The 19,128-nt window shown below is 42.0% G+C and overlaps 1 protein-coding gene across 1 annotated transcript in view; it reads right to left on the bottom strand.

Moving 5' to 3' along the window:
- ATP6V0D1 (ATPase H+ transporting V0 subunit d1) overlaps positions 1–19,128 on the bottom strand; it is a 133,304-nt gene that overhangs the window by 54,870 nt on the left and 59,306 nt on the right. Inside the window, exon 2 of the mRNA XM_073605424.1 lies at positions 14,310–14,481. Coding sequence (XP_073461525.1) covers positions 14,310–14,481 — 172 coding nt within the window. The remainder of the gene's footprint in view (positions 1–14,309; positions 14,482–19,128) is intronic.

Genomic DNA, 19,128 nt, shown 5'->3' on the forward strand with positions numbered 1-19,128 from the left:
AGCGCTCAAACATACAATCAAAATGAGATTACAAAACTGAATGACCATGGTTAATTGTATGTTTGAGCGCTGCATATTATTTTATGACAAAAAGTATCATTTGACCATTGCAAAAAATCTCTGTGAAAGTAAGCAAAAACTCTTTGAGGATAAAAATTGTCAATATGGTATGATGGGTGCAGCCTGGGCTGAGATAAACTGCACTGAAAAAAAGTACAGTGTGGTCCAAATCCTCAGGAGAAAACGTATGGCTTTAGGAACTGCTGAAGAATCCAACCTAGCACACGTAACGCAGCACTTCTGAGAGACTGACGCGATCTCTAAGTGGCTAACAGATAAAAAGAGCAAAGTGCACAGACTAAGTGTAGTGGGTATGTAAACATTTAATAAAGGAAGGCAATTAGCAACTCACAAAGATTAATAATGCTTATCTTGGTTTTCAAAAGGATTCTCAGCTGGAGGACATCAAGGAAACTCACAATGGATATATGGGATATGGTCTGGATGGCACCCGCAATAGCTAAGAGAAACTGCAAGGGGGCGCCAATCTAAGTGCAGCAATGTGGAGAGGTGGATACAGCACACAAAAATTGGCAACTCACAGTGTGTGGATGATCTCATGCATTGCAGTCACTGGAGCATCTGCAGCTGGGAAGAGGAGGCATCCAAGATTCCAAGATGGAGATACTTCAAGGAGTGGAGTGTAGTAGCTGGGATGACCACGCAGCCTCAGGATAGGAAGCAGAATGTGTGAATCGATGGCGCAAAGGCGAGGACAGGAAGTGATGAAACAGGAAGTGATGTCAGGGGGGGTTGGCCACATGTTTGAAGCCAATGCCTCTTTTTTAAGCCAGCTCTATGACAATTTCTTTGGTTTCCTCCCCAGCTGGGAATCCTTTTGAGAACCACGATAAGCATAATTCGCCTTACTTTCTGAGAGTTGCTAAATACCTCACTTTAATAAATGTTTACACACCCACAACACTTAGCCTGCACATTTTGCCATTTTGTCTGTTCAAAACTCTTGCTGACCCGTGGAAACCATCTCCAGGGAGAAGTATGGTGGCGGTAGAATCGTGTTTTGACCACAAGGGACCAAAAAACTGATCAGGCTCTAAAGCAAAATGGATGGAGTAAAAAAAAAAAACTGCAATTTTAGAGGAAAACCCGTATCAGTACACAAGAAACATAAGGCTGAGGTAGACATTCACCTCCCAGAAGGACAACCCTTACAAAAACAGCTTAATCTACATGCAGTAGTTTAAAATAAAGAACCTAAAATGTTTTGCAATGGTAAAAAAAAAATAGGGTACTCAGTTCATTTAAAATCTATGGCAAGATTGTGTATCAAAGTTCTCCCATCCAATCTGGAAGGGATAGTGAAATTTCTCCAAGAAAATGCAATAAATGCTGGTTTACAAATCAGAAAGGGACTCATCCCAAACAACTTGCAGCAGCAGTAATTGCAGATTCTATGAATTACTTGACTCATTATGGAAAATACTTAAGCAATATAAGCAAGATTTCTTTTCTGTTTAACTTTAGTGTCACAAAAAATATTCTGCAATGTCAAGGTGTCAAAATGCCCAATTAAATCTATTTAATTCCAGGCTGTAACATAACAAAATGTGGAAAGTTTCAAGGGGGGAAAATACTTATAAGACGACCACTATTAATAACTGTCACAAAAGTTGTAAATACCTTTTAGGTGGCAAAATAAGCAAACCCTGGTACATAATTTTACTACTGCTGTTTAATTATTTTTTTTTCCATGACAACAAAACTGCGACCCAGGGAAACCATTAACCACTTCTTGGGTTGCTTTGATTCTATTAAGCACAGATTGCACCTTTAATCTACTCTTGCAGTTGTGTTCATTTCAAGAACTATGTTAAAAGCCTAGTGATGACAGTTTTACAGAGCGAGATGACCAGAACTCTGTAAAACAGTCACCCTGTTCCAGCAAAGTATTAACATCTGAAAGATATCAAGGGTCTTATAACATTGTCTATCAGTGAAAGTTTTCTGCACGGTTAACAGTTTATACATAGAAGCTGTAAATCTAGTTTATCACCACATTACACGATTATTTGCTTTTTAATGAGACTGGAATACTTTGTTTTCAAATCCATTTATCACCAATACAAATATGACTTAAAGCGATATAAACCACTTGACTACGGAAGATTCCCCCCTCCTTTCATGACAAGGCCACTTTTTGCGATAAGACAATGCGTTACTTTAACTGACAATTGCGCGGTCATGCAACACTACCCAAATAAAATTTATGTCCTCTTATCCCACAAATAGAGCTTTCTTTTGGTGGTATTTGATCACTATGTTTTTATTTTTTGCACTATAAACAATTATACTATATATATACAGTGGGGACGGAAAGTATTCAGACCACCTTAAATTTTTCACACTTTGTTATATTGCAGCCATTTGCTAAAATCATTTAAGTTCATTTTTTTCCTCATTAATGTACACACAGCACCCCATATTGACAGAAAAACACAGAATTGTTAAAATTTTTGCAGATTTATTAAAAAAGAAAAACTGAAATATCACATGGTCCTAAGTATTCAGACCCTTTGCTGTGACACTCATATATTTAACTCAGGTGCTGTCCATTTCTTCTGATCATCCCTGAGATGGTTCTACACCTTCATTTGAGTCCAGCTGTGTTTGATTATACTGATTGGTCTTCTTTATAAACTTAGGACAGCATTTATTATGCTACAGCCATGGCCAAAAGTTTGGAGAATGACACAAATATTAACCCCTTCACGCCGATGTAACGCAAATATGGGGCCTCGGGTTCAAGAGGTTGTACCGGGGTGATGTCTGCAGCTGCTGGGTTTTTTTTTGTTTTTTTTTTTTTAGAGGCGACGGTCGGTTTTCTTGTAATAGCAACCGATGCGGCCTATACATATTTGAATATACTCCAGAACGTTATGAAGAGTGATAAGGTGAATTGCAATTAATTGCAAAGTCCCTCTATGCCAGTTTAAACCCTCCCCTTTGTAACCAGACCATGGTATATCATGGCTGCTGAGCCCTGACACAGTGGTCAGTTTACATGCCTCCATCATCCGCAGCCCTGCTCTCCTCCCCCCTCCCCTCCCTGCCTGTCAGCTAGTCTGTGTGAGCTGCCCCTCCCCTCCCCTTGTAGCACCGCTCCGAGCAGTGCACACATTACTGTACACATTTCTGCACACAAGCACTGTAGCCCCACTGCTAGTATAACCTGTAGTATATACTGTATGCCTTTTTTTAATTCTTCTAAATACCTTAAAAAATTGCGTTTGAAAAATCTCTGCGCAAATACAGCGTGACAAAAAAAATTGCAACAGCTGACATTTAATTCTCAAGGGCCTCTGCTAAAAAAATACGTATACTGTTTAAGAGTTCTAAGTAATTTTTTAGCACAAAAAAAAAAACTACTGATTTTTACATATATGTGAGAAGTGTCAGAATTGGCCCCGGTAGGAATGTGGTTAAGCTTCTCTTTACATAATAATGAAAAAAAATCAATTTTGTTGGTCAATATTTGGAATAGGATATGGCGTAATAAATAATACAAATGTGGGCAGAGTATACATATATCTTCTTGTCACATATTGTAATCTGTCTCCTTTACAGCCTACTGTTTACGGAGCTCAATATCTCAAATCTGGAACATTTGTTTACTAAAATCCACCCAATGTGTACAACTAATCTGGAGGGGACAATTTTTTACTGAACACAACAGCAAAACATTTCACTGGAGTGTCCTTATTTTTTTTCCTAAAGAAATTGACCATTGGTTTAATTGGTCAAAACATTAAAATGTTTCTCCTTTCCCCCATGATCATAAAAGTTCAAGGAAACTTGGATCTCAGTGTGTATAAGCACTGTCAGCGTCAGGAGCCATTTCACAATATGGCAACAGAGACCCAAGACAAAAACAGACTAATGAAACAATCTGCAACCAGAGATAGATACTACTGAATTGCACAACGTCATTTCACTGGGTTAGCCTAACAAAGAGGACTTTCATGTTCCAATGTTACTAAAGTCACGCAACAGGAATGTATTTATTTTAACAACATGGAACATTTACATGTGCCTATGCCAATTAACATATCATTTTCTGTGTGAAAAGTCGCTGGAGGTAGCAGGAGACCTTTTCTTAAAAGCAGAAGTCTGCTTTCCTTACTGCGGAAATTGGGTTATGAATATTGTTAATTGTCTTACCAAACATCTGTTTTTTGGAATAGAAAACAAATACACTGGGACAACCTTTATCAACCAGGGTGCCTTGAGGTTTCTTCAGAGGTGCCTCGGCAAAATGTCTAAAAATTGATCAAAAATTGTATATAAGCCGACAGGTGGATGAAGCCTGTCTTTTAGTTACACAAAGCCACAGGTTTTCATTATGCACCATTACGACTTTCTAGACTCTGGCATCCTAACAACCAATGACGTCATCCATTAACCACTTAAGGACCGAGCCTCTTTCTGAGATTTGTTGTTTACAAGTAAAAAACTGGGGTTTTTTTGCTAGAAAATTACTTAGAACCCCAAACATTATACATTTTTTTTCCAACACCCTAGAGAATAAAATGGCGGTCGTTGCAATACTTTCTGTCACACCGTATTTGCACAGCGCACTTTTTTTGGAAAAAATACACTTTTTTGAATTAAAAAATAAGACAACAGTAAAGTTAGCCCACATTTTTTTATATTGTGAAAGATAATGTTACGCCGATTAAATTGATCACTCTTCAAAATTGCACCCACTCGTGGAATGGCAACAAACTTTTACCGTTAAAAATCTCCATAGGCGACATTTAAAAAAATTCTACAGGTTGCACGTTTTGACATACAGAGGCGGTCTCAGGCTAGATTTATTGCTCTCGCTCTACCGATCGCGGTGATACCTCACATGCGTGGTTTGAACACATTTTTCATATGCGGGCACTAGTCACGTATGCATTTGCTTCTGTACGCGAGCTCGTCGGGACTAGGCGCGTTTAAAAATTTGTTTTTTTTCTTATTTTATCTTTTTTTTTTTTTTTTTTACATATTTACACTGTTTAAAAAAAAAATTGTGTCACTTTGATTCCTATTACAAGGAATGTAAACATCCTTTGTAATAGAAAAATGCATGACAGGACCTCTTAAATATGAGATCTGGGGTCAAAAAGACCTCAGATCGCATATTTACATTAAAATGCAATAAAAAATAAAAAATGTTGTTATTTAAAAAAAAAAGAAAAAAAAAAAAAGACCCTTTAGGAGCTATGGGCGGAAGTGACGTTTTGACGTCGCTTCCGTCCTCCAGTTATATAGAGTGGGGGCCATCTTCACCTCACTCGGTGGGGCCCCTCTCCCGCCGCCAAAAGTGATCTCACGGCGAATCCGCCACAGAGACCACTTTTCTCTTGTAGCAGACCGCCCGCTGAAAAGGAGGATACCGGGGTTATGGCAGCTAGCTCCTGCCATAACAACGATATCCTCCTTTAAAGTCATCACGTAAAACGACAGTGAGCGGTCTGGAGGTGGTTAATAAATTCTACAGGTTGCATGTTTTAAGTTACAGAAAAGGTCTAGGGCTAGAATTATTGCGCTCGCTCTACCGATCGCGGCGATACCTCACATATGTGGTTTGAAAACCGTTTTCATATGCAGGTGCTACTCATGTACAGTGGGGCAAAAAAGTATTTAGTCAGCCACCAATTGTGCAAGTTCTCCCACTTATAAAGATGAGAGAGGCCTGTAATTGTCATCGTGGGTATACCTCAACTATGAGAGACAAAATGTGGAAACAAATCCAGACAATCACACTGTCTGATTTTTGAAATAATTTATTTGCAAATTATGGTATTTGGTCAATATCAAAAGTTCATCTCAATACTTTGTTATATATCCTTTGTTGGAAATGACAGAGGTCAAACGTTTTCTGTAAGAGCCCTTGCACACTGGGGCGGTTTGCAGGCGCTATTGCGCTAATAATAGCACCTGCAAACTGCCCCGAAAGTGCCACTGCTTTCATTCCAGTGTGCAAGCCCCGAGGGCTTGCACACAGGAGCGATGCGCTGGCAGGACGGTAAAAAAAGTCCTGCCAGCAGCATCTTCGGAGCGGTGAAGGAGCGGTGTGTATACCGCTCCTTTACCGCTCCTGCCCATTGAAATCAATGGGACGGCGCGGCTATACCGCCGGCAAAGCGCCTCTGCAGAGGCGCTTTGCGGTGGTATTTAACCCTTTCTCGGCCACTAGCGGGGGGGGTAAAACCGCCCCGCTAGCGGCCGCATACCGACGGTAAAACGCCGCTAATAATAGCGGCGTTTTACCGCCGACGCCGCCCCCCGCCCCGGTGTGCAAGGGCTCTTAGTCTTCACAAGGTTGTCACACACTGTTGCTGGTATGTTGGCTCATTCCTCCATGCAGATCTCCTCTAGAGCAGTGATGTTTTGGGGCTGTCGCTGGGCAACACGGACTTTCAACTCCCTCCAAAGGTTTTCTAAGGGGTTGAGATCTGGAGACTCGCTAGGCCACTCAAGGACCTTGAAATGCTTCTTACGAAGCCACGCCTTCGTTGCCCGGGCGGTGTGTTTGGGATCATTGTCATGCTGAAAGACCCAGCCACGTTTCATCTTCAATGCCCTTGCTGATGGGGGGAGCTTTGCACTCAAAATCTCACGATACATGGCCCCATTCATTCTTTCATGTACACGGATCAGTCATCCTGTTCCCTTTGCAGAGAAACAGCCCCAAAACATGATGTTGCCACCTCCATGCTTCACAGTAGGTATGGTGTTCTTTGGTTGCAACTCAGCATTCTTTCTCCTCCAAACACGACGAGTTGTGTTTCTACCAAACAGTTCTACTTTGGTTTTATCTGACCATACGACATTCTCCCAGTCCTCTTCTGGATCATCCAAATGCTCTCTAGCAAACCTCAGACGGGCCCGGACATGTACTGGCTTAAGCAGGGGGACACGTCTGGCACTGCAGGATCTGAGTCCCTGGCGGCGTAGTGTGTTACTGATGGTAGCCTTTGTTATGTTGGTCCCAGCTCTCTGTAGGTCATTCACTAGGTCCCCCCGTGTGGTTCTGGGATTTTTGCTCACCGTTCTTGTGATCATTTTGACCCCACAGGGTGAGATCTTGCGCGGAGCCCCAGATCGAGGGAGATTATCAGTGGTCTTGTATGTCTTCCATTTTCTAAAGATTTCTTCACACCAAGCTGCTTGCCTATTGCAGATTCAGTCTTCCCGGCCTGGTGCAGGTCTACAATTTTGTTTCTGGTGTCTTTGGACAGCTCTTTGGTCTTCACCATAGTGGAGTTTGGAGTGTGACTGTTTGAGGTTGTGGACAGGTGTCTTTTATACTGATAACAAGTTCAAACAGGTGCCATTAATACAGGTAATGAGTGGGGGACAGAGGAGCCTCTTAAAGAAGAAGATACAGGTCTGTGAGAGCCAGAAATCTTGCTTGTTTGTAGGTGACCAAATACTTATTTTCCACCATAATTTGAAAATAAATTTGTTCAAAAATCAGACAATGTGATTGTCCGAATTTGTTTCCACATTTTGTCTCTCATAGTTGAGGTATACCTATGATGACAATTACAGGCCTCTCTCATCTTTTTAAGTGGAAGAACTTGCACAATTGGTGGCTGACTAAATACTTTTTTTGCCCCACTGTATGCATTCAATTTTTTTTTCTTATTTATTTTACCTTTTATTTTTACACGGTTAAAAAAAAAAAAAAAAAAAAAAAAAAAAAAAAGCACGACGGGACCTCTTAAATATGAGATCTGGGGTCAAAAAGACCTCAGATCTCATATTTACACTAAAATGCAATTTAAAAAAATAAAAAATGGCCCTTTAACAGCTATGGGCAGAAGTGACGTTTTGATGTCGCTTCCGCCCTGCAATGCTATGAAGACGGGTGGAGGCCATCCATCTTCCCCTCAATCGTCTCCATACCCAGCACGGGTGAAGATCTGCAATCAACTGTGGCTATCACAGGGGGAACTCCCCTCTCCCTGCTGACAGCTATGGAGTAGAGGAACAGCGTTTGTGCAAAAAGACCACCTGACAGGCAGTTCATTCACACTTACACTGGAAGGTCCCGGCTCTAAATATCTCTGCTTGCTGCATGAAGGCAAAACATCCTCAATACGACACGTTTCAAGGGGTAAAGAGAGACTCGTCGTGTAGCAACTTAAGGATTTATGTCAATAAAAACCATTAAAATAATGACAATAAGCCCGGCTCATATCTCATAGATAAGTGCAGCCTCTCACCATAAGCCAGCAGAAAATGACGTCAGCTTATAGTGGATCTTCAGGCTGTATTAAAAAAAAAGAAAAAAAAAAAAAAAAAAAAACAACTTAATGTCAGCACCTACAAATACTGTAAAAAAAAAAACCTCTCCCGAACTGGTTCTTCAGTTCCCCAGCACCGGCATGTTTACTAAGGGAAGCTTGGCTTCACGCACCTTGTGGATGGCCTGCAGTCTTCTGGGACCTCCCAGAAGGCTGTGGGAAAAGGTTTAGCACAAAGCATTCCTCTTGGATTGCCTAGTGATCCAAGAAGGAGATGGGAGCAGATACTTGTGAAAACCAGATACCTGCTCCGCCCCAAAAATAAATATATCTAAAAGTGATAGGGGGGGGGGGGGGGGGGGGAGGAGCAGAACTTCCTCTCACCAATGATGGCTTTTTCACTGGAGTAGCATTGTTGGAGTGTTTGAAGCACACTGGTGTATACAAGTCATACTATTTGGGACTCTTTCGGGCCACAGACTGCAACTATATTTGTATGTTTTCAGTGGATTTGCATATATCAGTCCTAATTGTTAGCTGTCTTGATTGCTATATTAGCATGAAACCAAGTTATTTTGTAATTTTAAGGTGGATCATTTTTGGCCCCATAGACTTCAATGGGAGCCCCTGAAAACGCCAGCAAAGTTGTGTTTTTCAAGCCTAAACAATAACCATCTCCTCCCCCCTAGTAATTATCTTTCCATTGGCCAAAACAAAATACAAATGCCTGAAAAAAGTGCAAAAACACACTCACAGGCTAGGGGAAGGACAAGATGTACTCTATGTGTTGCTCTTGTAGATGTACTCACAGGTGATTACATTTAGTTGAGACCGCACTGTCTGTGTGAATGAATGACATAGGCCTTGTTCACACAAGTGTATTACAATGTACTGCAAGGGCAATGTTTTTCTGCACAGGTGGTCCATGCAGGCAGTCCCATCCATTTCAGTTGGGAAGCAGTGATTGACAGCATTTGACTGCCGTGCAGATGCATGGCCCAGAACACACACTGAGTTTGGGGGCCGTGAGCACGCACCTGCATGGCTGTCAAATTGGGAGCACCAGCTATGTCCATGCAGCTGCTGTGTCCCAATTGACATAAACAGGACTGCCTGCATAGGGGTGCACAGAACACCTGTCCATTCCCATGCAAACAAACATGGCCCTTGCATGGGCCTACGCTAGTACACCCATGTGAATGAGGCCGAACTGACAGCAGCCATAGCTGTCCGAAGGTAAATGCACTTGCAGTGGTTGCCTACAGTTGGGAACAGATGATCGTTGCTGGATGAAGAGAGATGCATCCAGGTCCAGATATCCTTACCAAACCGCAGGTAACTGCTGCATGTGCAGATACAGCCTATCAGTACTTCGAACAAGCAAAGTGACTGCCACTGTTTGCATACACCTGCCATCCCAGCCACAAGCCTCTTCTGATTATTGCAGCTAGAGTCTGGTGTATGCCCCTAATTGCATGTGTATAGGAGGCCTAAGTGTACTTTGCAGCAGAACAAAATCAGGACCCCCCCCCCCCCCCCATCCTGCCAGACAGTGACATGTGGCTGCGTTGTTTTAGAACTGGATAGAAGAAGTCAACACTGAACAATAAGCTGACGCTTTCAATTAAATGTGACATCCAGGAATTCAGTTACTTTGTAATAACTGAAGGCATTCCACGAAGCAAGTCTAATGAGGTGCCTGCCACCTCATAGACTTATCTATAATATTCACACCTTCAAGAGAGGAGGTCCTGGAACTGCTATAACCACCCCTCCTCTCCTCCTGCCAATTCATAGAGGCCTTTGTATTATGTGAACTCATAAAAAAAAAAAAAAAGGCTTCTGGAAATCAGCAGCAGAGGGGAAGAACAGGAATAACCTCTATGTGCACTTCTATCCTCTCACAACCAGAGTGTGTCCTCCAGCAGTGTAATAAACCTGTCACATATAAGTATTACTGATAAGTCTCAGAGGTGACATGCACCTAATTGGACTTAACTCATAGTAAGCTTCGCTTTTTTTTGCAAAGTTGCTGAATTCCTGAAATTCAGCTGTAAGAAGGAAGTTTGCAACCAGTTTAAATGGAATCAAAAATGAAGAAAACTATGCCACAATATTTTGTTCTGTTTCGATCGTGGTTGATTGGGGTAATTTCATTGCACCCTACTTTGTCTTTCGATAACTTTACAAATTAGAAAAAAAAAAGGAATGAAAAATGTGATCGCTCGATTAAATTAACGTGTATGGCCAGCTTTAGCACACAGAGCAATAAATGAATTCTGAAGCCTATGTGAAGGTTGCTGTGACAGAATGAGCGTTACAATGTATGCCATCCAGAGCTTATCAAGTCCTGGAACACTGCAATGCATGAACAGGCTGTTCTGCAAAGATCATCTCGCATTACTCCGTGTCATTGTCCGCACCTGTAACTTTGCTCCCAAAAGCTTTGCTAATGTTTGCCTATGCTATAAATGTCTCGGAACATGCAGCCCTATCAGTGCTAGATGTACACACAAAAACAGCACTTGGCACCGCGCCCACTACTCAGGGTGAGCTTTGGGGAGCCAGCCTGTGTAACCGTGGCTAATTATGAACCACAGCTATAAACTTATGTCAGTGAATAACTTGTAGTTCTGCCAGCTGGAAAGGGCCTGCCAAGCTGTGGGAAAATCAGTTTACTTACTAAGTTCTCAACAAGAGCAGTTGGCTCAGGCTATTTCAGACATTTAACTTACATGTGCACTTACATAACTGAATATTAAAAAAGATGTCCACAGACACGGCTCTGCAATGCAAGGGCACATGAGAACACATGTGAGTAATATGCAATGAGGAATGGCTCCCAAGGAACCCAAGGCTAACAATAAAAAGTCATATTTTCTTAGTCTTACCGCACTAAACTGCTGACAATGGATTTCTGAATACGGTGTATTTTTGTCATCTGCAGTAGGGTATTCAATAACTTTCAATAGGTCTCAAAAAAACTGTATTATAAATGTCTGTCATGTTGGGAAGCTCCTTCAAATGAACCACATAACTCTAAAAACAGGCATGAAGTCCTCATTGCTACAACTGATTATTTTAATGCATACCTGTACTTTTAGAATGGGAACTATTTTTCTAAATATATTTTTTGCAAACAAGGAATACAGTATATGTTGGGTTTCACAGAAGGACTAGTGGCCTAGCTCTAGAACGCTTTTAAGAATCAGTAATATAAATATAAAAAAAATGATTAGCTTCAACTTCAGCTTCAAAAGCTGCGATGATGTAAAAAGGGCAGTACTATTTAGCGTGCTAACAATACAATAATAATCTAAGGATAAAAGTGCAAGTCCAACAATAAGTATAAGAAAAAAATATACATATCCTTTTAAAAGTGAAAATTAAAAAAGTAGTATGGGATAACAGAAAAAACAATAAAATACACTTACCTAGGTGGATGCAAAAAGCTGGCCTGAAATTGATTATTAATCAAACTAAGATCATGGCAACCGGTCCCACCACTCCTTGGCAAATAGAAGGAGAAGAAATGGAAACAGTGACAGATTTTATCTTCCTAGGCTCCAAGATCACAGCAGACAGTGACTGTAGCCATGAAATTAAGAGACGCTTGCTTCTTGGGAGGAAAGCAATGGCAAACCTAGACAACATTACCCTACCGACAAAGTGCCATATATTCAAAGCTATGGCATTCTCAGTAATAAACTATGGCTGTGAAAGTTGGACCATAAGGAAGGCTGAACGCCAAAAAATTGATGCTTTTGAACTATGGTGTTGGAAAAGACTCTTAAGTTTCTTGGACGGCAAGAAGGTCAAACCAGTCAATATTGAAGGAAATCAACCCGGAATGTTCACTGGAAGGACAGATCCTGAAGCCGAAACCTGAATACTTTGGCCATCTAAAGCGAAGAGAGGACTCAATGGAAAAGACCCTGATGCTGGAAAACATGGAAGGAAAAAAGGAGACGAGGACGACAAAAAACAAGATGGATAGATAGCATCATCGAAACACGAACTTGAAGTTAAGCAAACTTCAGGAGGCAGTGGAGGAAAGAAAAGCCTGGCAAGCTATTGTCCATGACCTCAGGAAGAGTTGGACATGACTAAACGACGACGAGGTGGAAGCAGCATTGGTCCAATGCTGCATTTGTCCCCTGCTGGCCTTAAAACTGAGAACTGGGTTCTCAGTGTTCCATGAGCAAACACTGGTGGCTGTCAATCACTGCTCTCTGCTCTGCGGATCACTGAGAGGCTGAGCCAGCTGCTGGTCAAGGCTTCTGGGCGGATCCTGACCATATGAATCGGCTCTGTGACCTCTGATGACAGCGGGCTTTAGCGTGCTGTCTGTAGAAAAAAAAAAAGTGTCCTATTAATCCTGAAATCCCACTGTTATAAAAAGGAGAAAGGTTTGCTCAGGACAACAGAACTAAAAGCCGTGATGAAGTAATTTACTGAGTAAAAGTTGCTGTAGGACATGTAAAATGAAAATAACCACAATCATATACTTCTAGGAGACTAAAGCGATGTAAGTCGGCGATAAAATACAGATTAGTTACCAAGCATAAATATTCAGAATGGCACACATTGTAACAACAGAGCACAAAAGGTACATTAAGGATAAATGATAACCATACTATATAATAATAAGTTGTTACAGGCCACTGAACTGTTTGTGGTGTAGCAACAAGAGGGCAACTGGAAGGCAAAATCTGATGCCCAGGAAATTCTAATATCGCTTTGATTTTCATGAATGCGTTCTGTTCTCCAAGGGACAAAGTACAAGTAGAACTTGGTCCCGTCTTCATAGGTTCTGTCTAAAGCTAGTTTCAAGGTCAGACAAGACACCATGTGCCACAGCTGTCCGACCATGCAGTTAACAAGGAGATGGCTGCTTGGACAAACCACAATTTTCTCCATTTCCAAGCACTGGCCTGAGACAAGCTCATCACAAGGAATAGAGGGGAAGCTAGGCTTGTCATCCAAGACCTTTCAGGCAAGCAGGACAGGATATGCTTGGCTATGGAGAGGAGTGCAGTCTATCAAATGCAGCTGTCTCCTTACTAACGGCATGGTTGGACAGGCGTGTAGGGAGAAGGGGTACCCTGTCTGACCTCATAGCTGGCACAAGACAGCACCTAGGAAAATTTGGCAAAGTACTACATGTACTTTGTCCCCAGGAAACAAAGCATATTTTTAAAAACTGAAGTTAGATTTCTTTAAAATACAGACTTGGACCAGGAAGTTGATGATGGACCAACTCTTTTTGCCTCACTATTGGTTCACAAAATGTAGTTAGAAGGAACTTAAGACAAGGCAAAAGCAGTGGGAAAAAATGACCACCACTATCTCTCTTGTTTTCTATCAGAGTTTCCAGCTTTTCAGGGGTACTCAGAAACTTGAGAAGACTCTGAGGTCATATGCAGACATTGGTGCCTCAAATACATCCCTTTGGCAGTTTTACTAATTTTATTATATATAAAAAAGAGTTGTTTACAGAAAAACCCCAGCCAAAACTTTATTTTTTCTTTTTCAGATAGACATGGGAACAGTGAATACCTTTGTCCAGTTTTTATTTCCGTCTGACACCACTGTGACATTTGATCTCACGTCCTGTTCCCGTGACATCAAAAAGAAATTAGGGAAGCGGTATCATTGGCACTAGAAGACAGACAGTTCTAATAACCTGACACCTAACCTAACTCATCCTCGTTTTAACGCAAAAAAGTTTTTTGTTGTAGTCTGTGCCCACTGAATAGCTTTCCCATCACTTCCTTTTCCGTTAGGAGGAGAAATGTCAAAGAGAACAAAGACAGAATGTCCCTTTTCCACTCCACAACTAAAGTAGGGCACAACTGGAGTGGGGCTTTAATAATATGAAATACCAATTAATTTGAATGGGTGCTCAGTAACAATAAAACAAATGCACAGCAACATGATTATATGAGGTCAAGTGTTGGCCTGAGTGAAACTATGCTCTCTGCTTACGTAATGTAATCCAAGAAGCTGGCGAGTGGTTCATACGATTGGTTCCTCATGTGTCTAAATTCCACAACCATCTTCTCCTTCAGCTTGTCATCAATGACTGAGACAGCAAGCGGTGAGGCTTCATTGGCCAGGAACGTGCCATAGTCTGTGCTTTGAAGATGTAACTTGAGATCTGTGTGACAGGAAATAAGAGATCAAAAAAATGAAGATGACATTTCAATTCATTTTCCAATTTCTTTTGCTCGAACTAGTACTATGACCTTATTAAATTTAGATATATTTTTTTTTAATGGCGAGGAGCATTGGAATAGTCCATGTGTTTGATATAATCATGTTTTTTTTGTTTTGGCGTTACCTGGCAGCTTTATTATCTAGGAGCCTCGTAGGTGGTCCTTAAGAAAACGTGAAGACTAGGTAGAGAAAAGAAGCATTACAGGCAGAAGTACCAGAGATTAGCGAAGAGTATATGATATTAAAACAGAGACACAGTGGGGTTGATTTACTAAAACTTTAGAGTACAAACTCTAGTGCAGCTGAGCATTGTAGGCAAATTAGCTTCTAATGTCAGCTTGTTCAATTAAGCTTTGGAAAAAAAAAAAAAAAACAACCTGGAGCTGACTGGGGTTTCGATGCAGATCTGCACCAGATTTTGCACTTACCAGGTTTAGTAAATCAACCACAGTGACAGTAGGCTGAGGGGGTGCTGGATATGATTGACACCGTGAGAGTGGGCTGAGCTGCCACAAGCCGTTTGGGAAACAGGCAAAGTAGAGTGACAGGGGTGTGAATTTGGGACTGCCCCAGGAGTTAGCTGCGAGGTGCTGTGTGAGAGGATTGCCGGAGCAGGTGAAGGATCACTGGACTGTATATGTGTATCAAGGCACTGTGAGTACTGGGGTATTGTGAACAGGGGCACTGTGAGTACTGAGGATATAGAGGGCCATGAAATAAGTGATCAGGAGCAAAAGGATAAGACACTCAGGGCCGTGTGATCAGTGAGTAGAGGATGCACTGGGCTGTGTGACCAGTGAACAGGAAGAGAGGACACCAGGGGCCAGGTGATCAAAAAGCAGGGAAGAGATGACGCTGGAGGCCAAGTGATCAGTGAATGGATTGAGAGGACATTGTGCGCTATGTGATCAGTGGTTGGGAGAAGAGGAAGCCAGGGGCCAGGTGATCAAAAAGCAAGGAGGAGATGATGCTGGGGACTGTGTGATCAGTAAACGGAAGAAGGACGCCGGTAAGTGGGAGGGGAGGGCACCAGAGGCCGTGTGATCAGTGAGTGGGAGCACAGGGAAAGGACGTGGGAAATGAAGGCTAAGACACCAGAGGTGAGAACACCGGCTGTATAACCAGAGAGTGGGAGTAGGAGGAGCAGACACCAAGGGCCAGGTAATCAGCAAAAGTGAGCTGGAGAAGAAAATGCTGGAGGCTAAGTGATCAGTGACCGGAAGGAGAGGTCTCCAGGGGGCCATGTGATCAACAAGCGAGATCAGGAGGAAGGACAACAGGGGCTTTGTGAAAATTGAACAGGACATCAAGGGCTGTGCAATCACTGAGCAGGAGAAGGGGGAGAGGACGCTGGGGGCCGTGTGAGCAGTAAGTAGAAGCAGGAGGAAAGGACACCGGGAGCTGTGTGATCACTGAGCGGAAGGAGAAAATGCCCGGGGCCTTGTGATCAGTGACAAGGATCAGTATGAAAGGACACCCAGAGCCGAGTGATCAGGAAGAAATTACACTGGGGAGGCATGGATGACGATATGCAGAGCTTTTGCTGATAGATGGAGAATGCATAATGGAAAGTGGGAGTATATCCTGTTATATGCTGGGGAGAGAGAAGAAAAAACGCCTTTAAGTGCAGACAGTTTACAGGTTTATTAGGTGCAATAAAATTATTATTATTACACAGGATTTATATAGCGCCAACATTTTGCCCAGTGCTTAACAAAATGAAGGCAAGTACAAGGGGCAACTCACTTGGCTGCTTACTGAAGTCCTCCTCTTTTTTGGCCTCTAGCAACTGGGCATGTCTATCAATGAGTGTGTCTTCTTCAATTTGGTTTTAACATATGCACATTCTGATATTATTTCAGACAAATGGAAAATGTTCATTGTTCCTGAAGAAGCAAGCTTTCACCTGTAAAAACGTGTTGAATGTGAAAATGTGCAGGAACCTGGCTGTGTTGTATGGCACGGGTGTGTGGATCACAAGACTGGCTCCATAGGATTACATCCTTTAGCTAGAAAAACAGTTTACATATGTAATGAATTAAAAAAATATATATTTAATGGGTTCCAGGATCACGTGACCAGGCCAGAGCAAGTTTAAAAAAGGTAAGTATACATTATTTATACATGGTATACAGTAGGTGAGGGAATATTTTTAAGAATAGTTAGTGTTAGGCTTTAAGTCTACATTACTTGTAAAATATTAGTTATGTCTTATGCAAAACTTTCTTCCAAATACCAAAAAGGATGGAGCCATCCAATTCTCTAACTTTAGAGGTTTCTCTGTGAATCACTCGCCTACGACTTGGCCAAAATTGCAACTTGATTTGATGAAAAAGAATCCCATGACGTTCCCTAAAGATCAGCCATATACAAGCATACATACAGTATTTTACCATTCCCACTTTTGCCACCAATATAATTGTTTTTCAAATCTTTCCTTAAATCTGTTCTAGTGTTACCAGTGTACAAAGTGTAGATTTGTTATGTGCATTTTCTAAATCCAAAAAACAGTTAGGTGCCAAGGGAAAAGGATGCACTGACTGTTTAGAAAATGACCTACAGGGGGTTATTTACTAAAGGCAAATCCACTTTGCACTGCAAGTGCACTTGCTGTAGATCTGAGGAGGACATGCAAGGAAAATAAAAAACAGCATTTTTGCTTCTACATGATCGGATGATAAAATCAGCGGAGCTTCCCCTGATTTCAGATCTTTCCTTTTAGATCTACAGCGACTGCACTGGCAGTGCACTTGTAGTGTAGAGTGGATTTACTTTTATTAAATCAACCCCACAGTCACCAAAAGTCAATGGAATATGACTAGCTAGCTTGGTGTTGTTCAAATCTAAATTATAACATGAAAACGTCTGCTTGCCAAAAAAGTAACCAAGTTTCCATTTACCATCTAAGCCTCTTGGGCTCACTGCAAATGAAAAATTGGAATATCCCCTATAAAAACTTGAAATGAAATGGGAGACTCTGGGTTCTACATGTCAAGAATATTAACATATGTTTCCCCTGCCAGAATTTAGTCTTGGGCGGCCAGATAAGTAGTAGAGACTTTCAATTTACTGAACAGTCACTTGGTCGAAATTGGAGAAGATCGGGAAATCAAGAATCATTTTGTACACATTATCACAGCTAATTAGTGTGTAGTAGAAGGTGTTGATTACCGACATCCAGCATTTCTGTGAATGTTCATACATTTTTTAGAAAACATCTTTGTCTACCGTCGCTATAAGGACACAACAATTGTTTCCAAAGAGCATGCTCTTAAAGAGAAACAGATTTGACTTAAGCAGGAGTCTGAAAATGCTGTTATTATGATTGTCCAGTTACTTATGTGTTTTTTGTCTACTTCGACATTCTAGTTCAAAACTGGACTAGGACAAAGGGTCAGAAGTCAACTGAGGTCTGACTGATGCGGTCCGCACACTCAAAGTGTATGAGCTAAGATAATGACAAGCCAGAAACTCTCTGATGACCTCTGAACCTGTAACTGATTTAGCAATGACAGCTCCCATATAATTTGTCCAGACAGGTGTGTATTCACAGAGACTATATGTTACATAACAGAATCAACGTTGGCACTCTTATGCAACTATTGGATATGAACAATTTAAATATACAAAGAGAGAAGTGCAGTACTAAAAGAGGGTATGATATCGATCCAAGGCAAATGATATGCAATACTTTACAGGTACTTAATAAGACCCACAGTGCAATCATCCTCAATAGAAAAAAGTTATGCCAGTAGGGGATTCTGCCTCAAGTGGACTCATGGTCCCCTCCTTCCAAAGAGCCTGTACCCTGCCCCAGAAATCTCAACATACCAGACCCTGATCAATTATCCCCCCCTTTAAACTTCTGGATGAACATGGCCAGAAATCAGGCTGCTTTCTTCAAATTCCATGCCTGTTCCTCAACAATTCCTTTAGTTCATCTCCCAACTGCACCAGCCCTGGTCCTCATGGTGACACTATGACTGGTGTGGCGGTGATTAGGGACACTGGGACTGGTGTGGCGGTGATTAGGGACACTGGCATTGGTGTGGCGGTGATCAGGGACACTGGGACTGGTGTGGCGGTGATCAGGGACACTGGCACTGGTGTGGCGGTGATCAGAGACACTGGGACTGGTGTGGCGGTGATCAGGGACACTGGGACTGGTTGTTGTGATTTGCTAAGGATCCTCAGCTTCCAGTTTTACAGTTTGATAGCACCCTTCCCAGTCCATGCAGCTTACATTCCCGGCTCCCCATTAACCCCGCAGCTCACCAAGCCCTGCCCATTCTTCCCATTAAAAGCCCAGCTCCACTTGCAAATATCCTAGAGAGTTGGGTTTTAAAGCAGTAACCAACCCCTGGCACACATGGACCTCCAGTTGTGAGATGCATTTTGTGCTGCCGCTTGTTTCCTGTTCCTGCCGTTTCTGAGAGATCCAACACACCCATGCCCACTTGCTACTCTCCTGCGTGAGGGGGACAGCCTGGGACAGACTTCGCGTGAGGGGGAGCCCAGGGACCTGAAAGGAGCCTCCACATTCGTTATCTGTGCCCATACAGTACCCTGCAAAAGTATTCAGCCCTCA

The sequence above is a fragment of the Aquarana catesbeiana genome, linkage group LG11 (assembly GCF_042186555.1).
Source record: "Aquarana catesbeiana isolate 2022-GZ linkage group LG11, ASM4218655v1, whole genome shotgun sequence".
Lineage (NCBI taxonomy): Eukaryota > Metazoa > Chordata > Amphibia > Anura > Ranidae > Aquarana > Aquarana catesbeiana.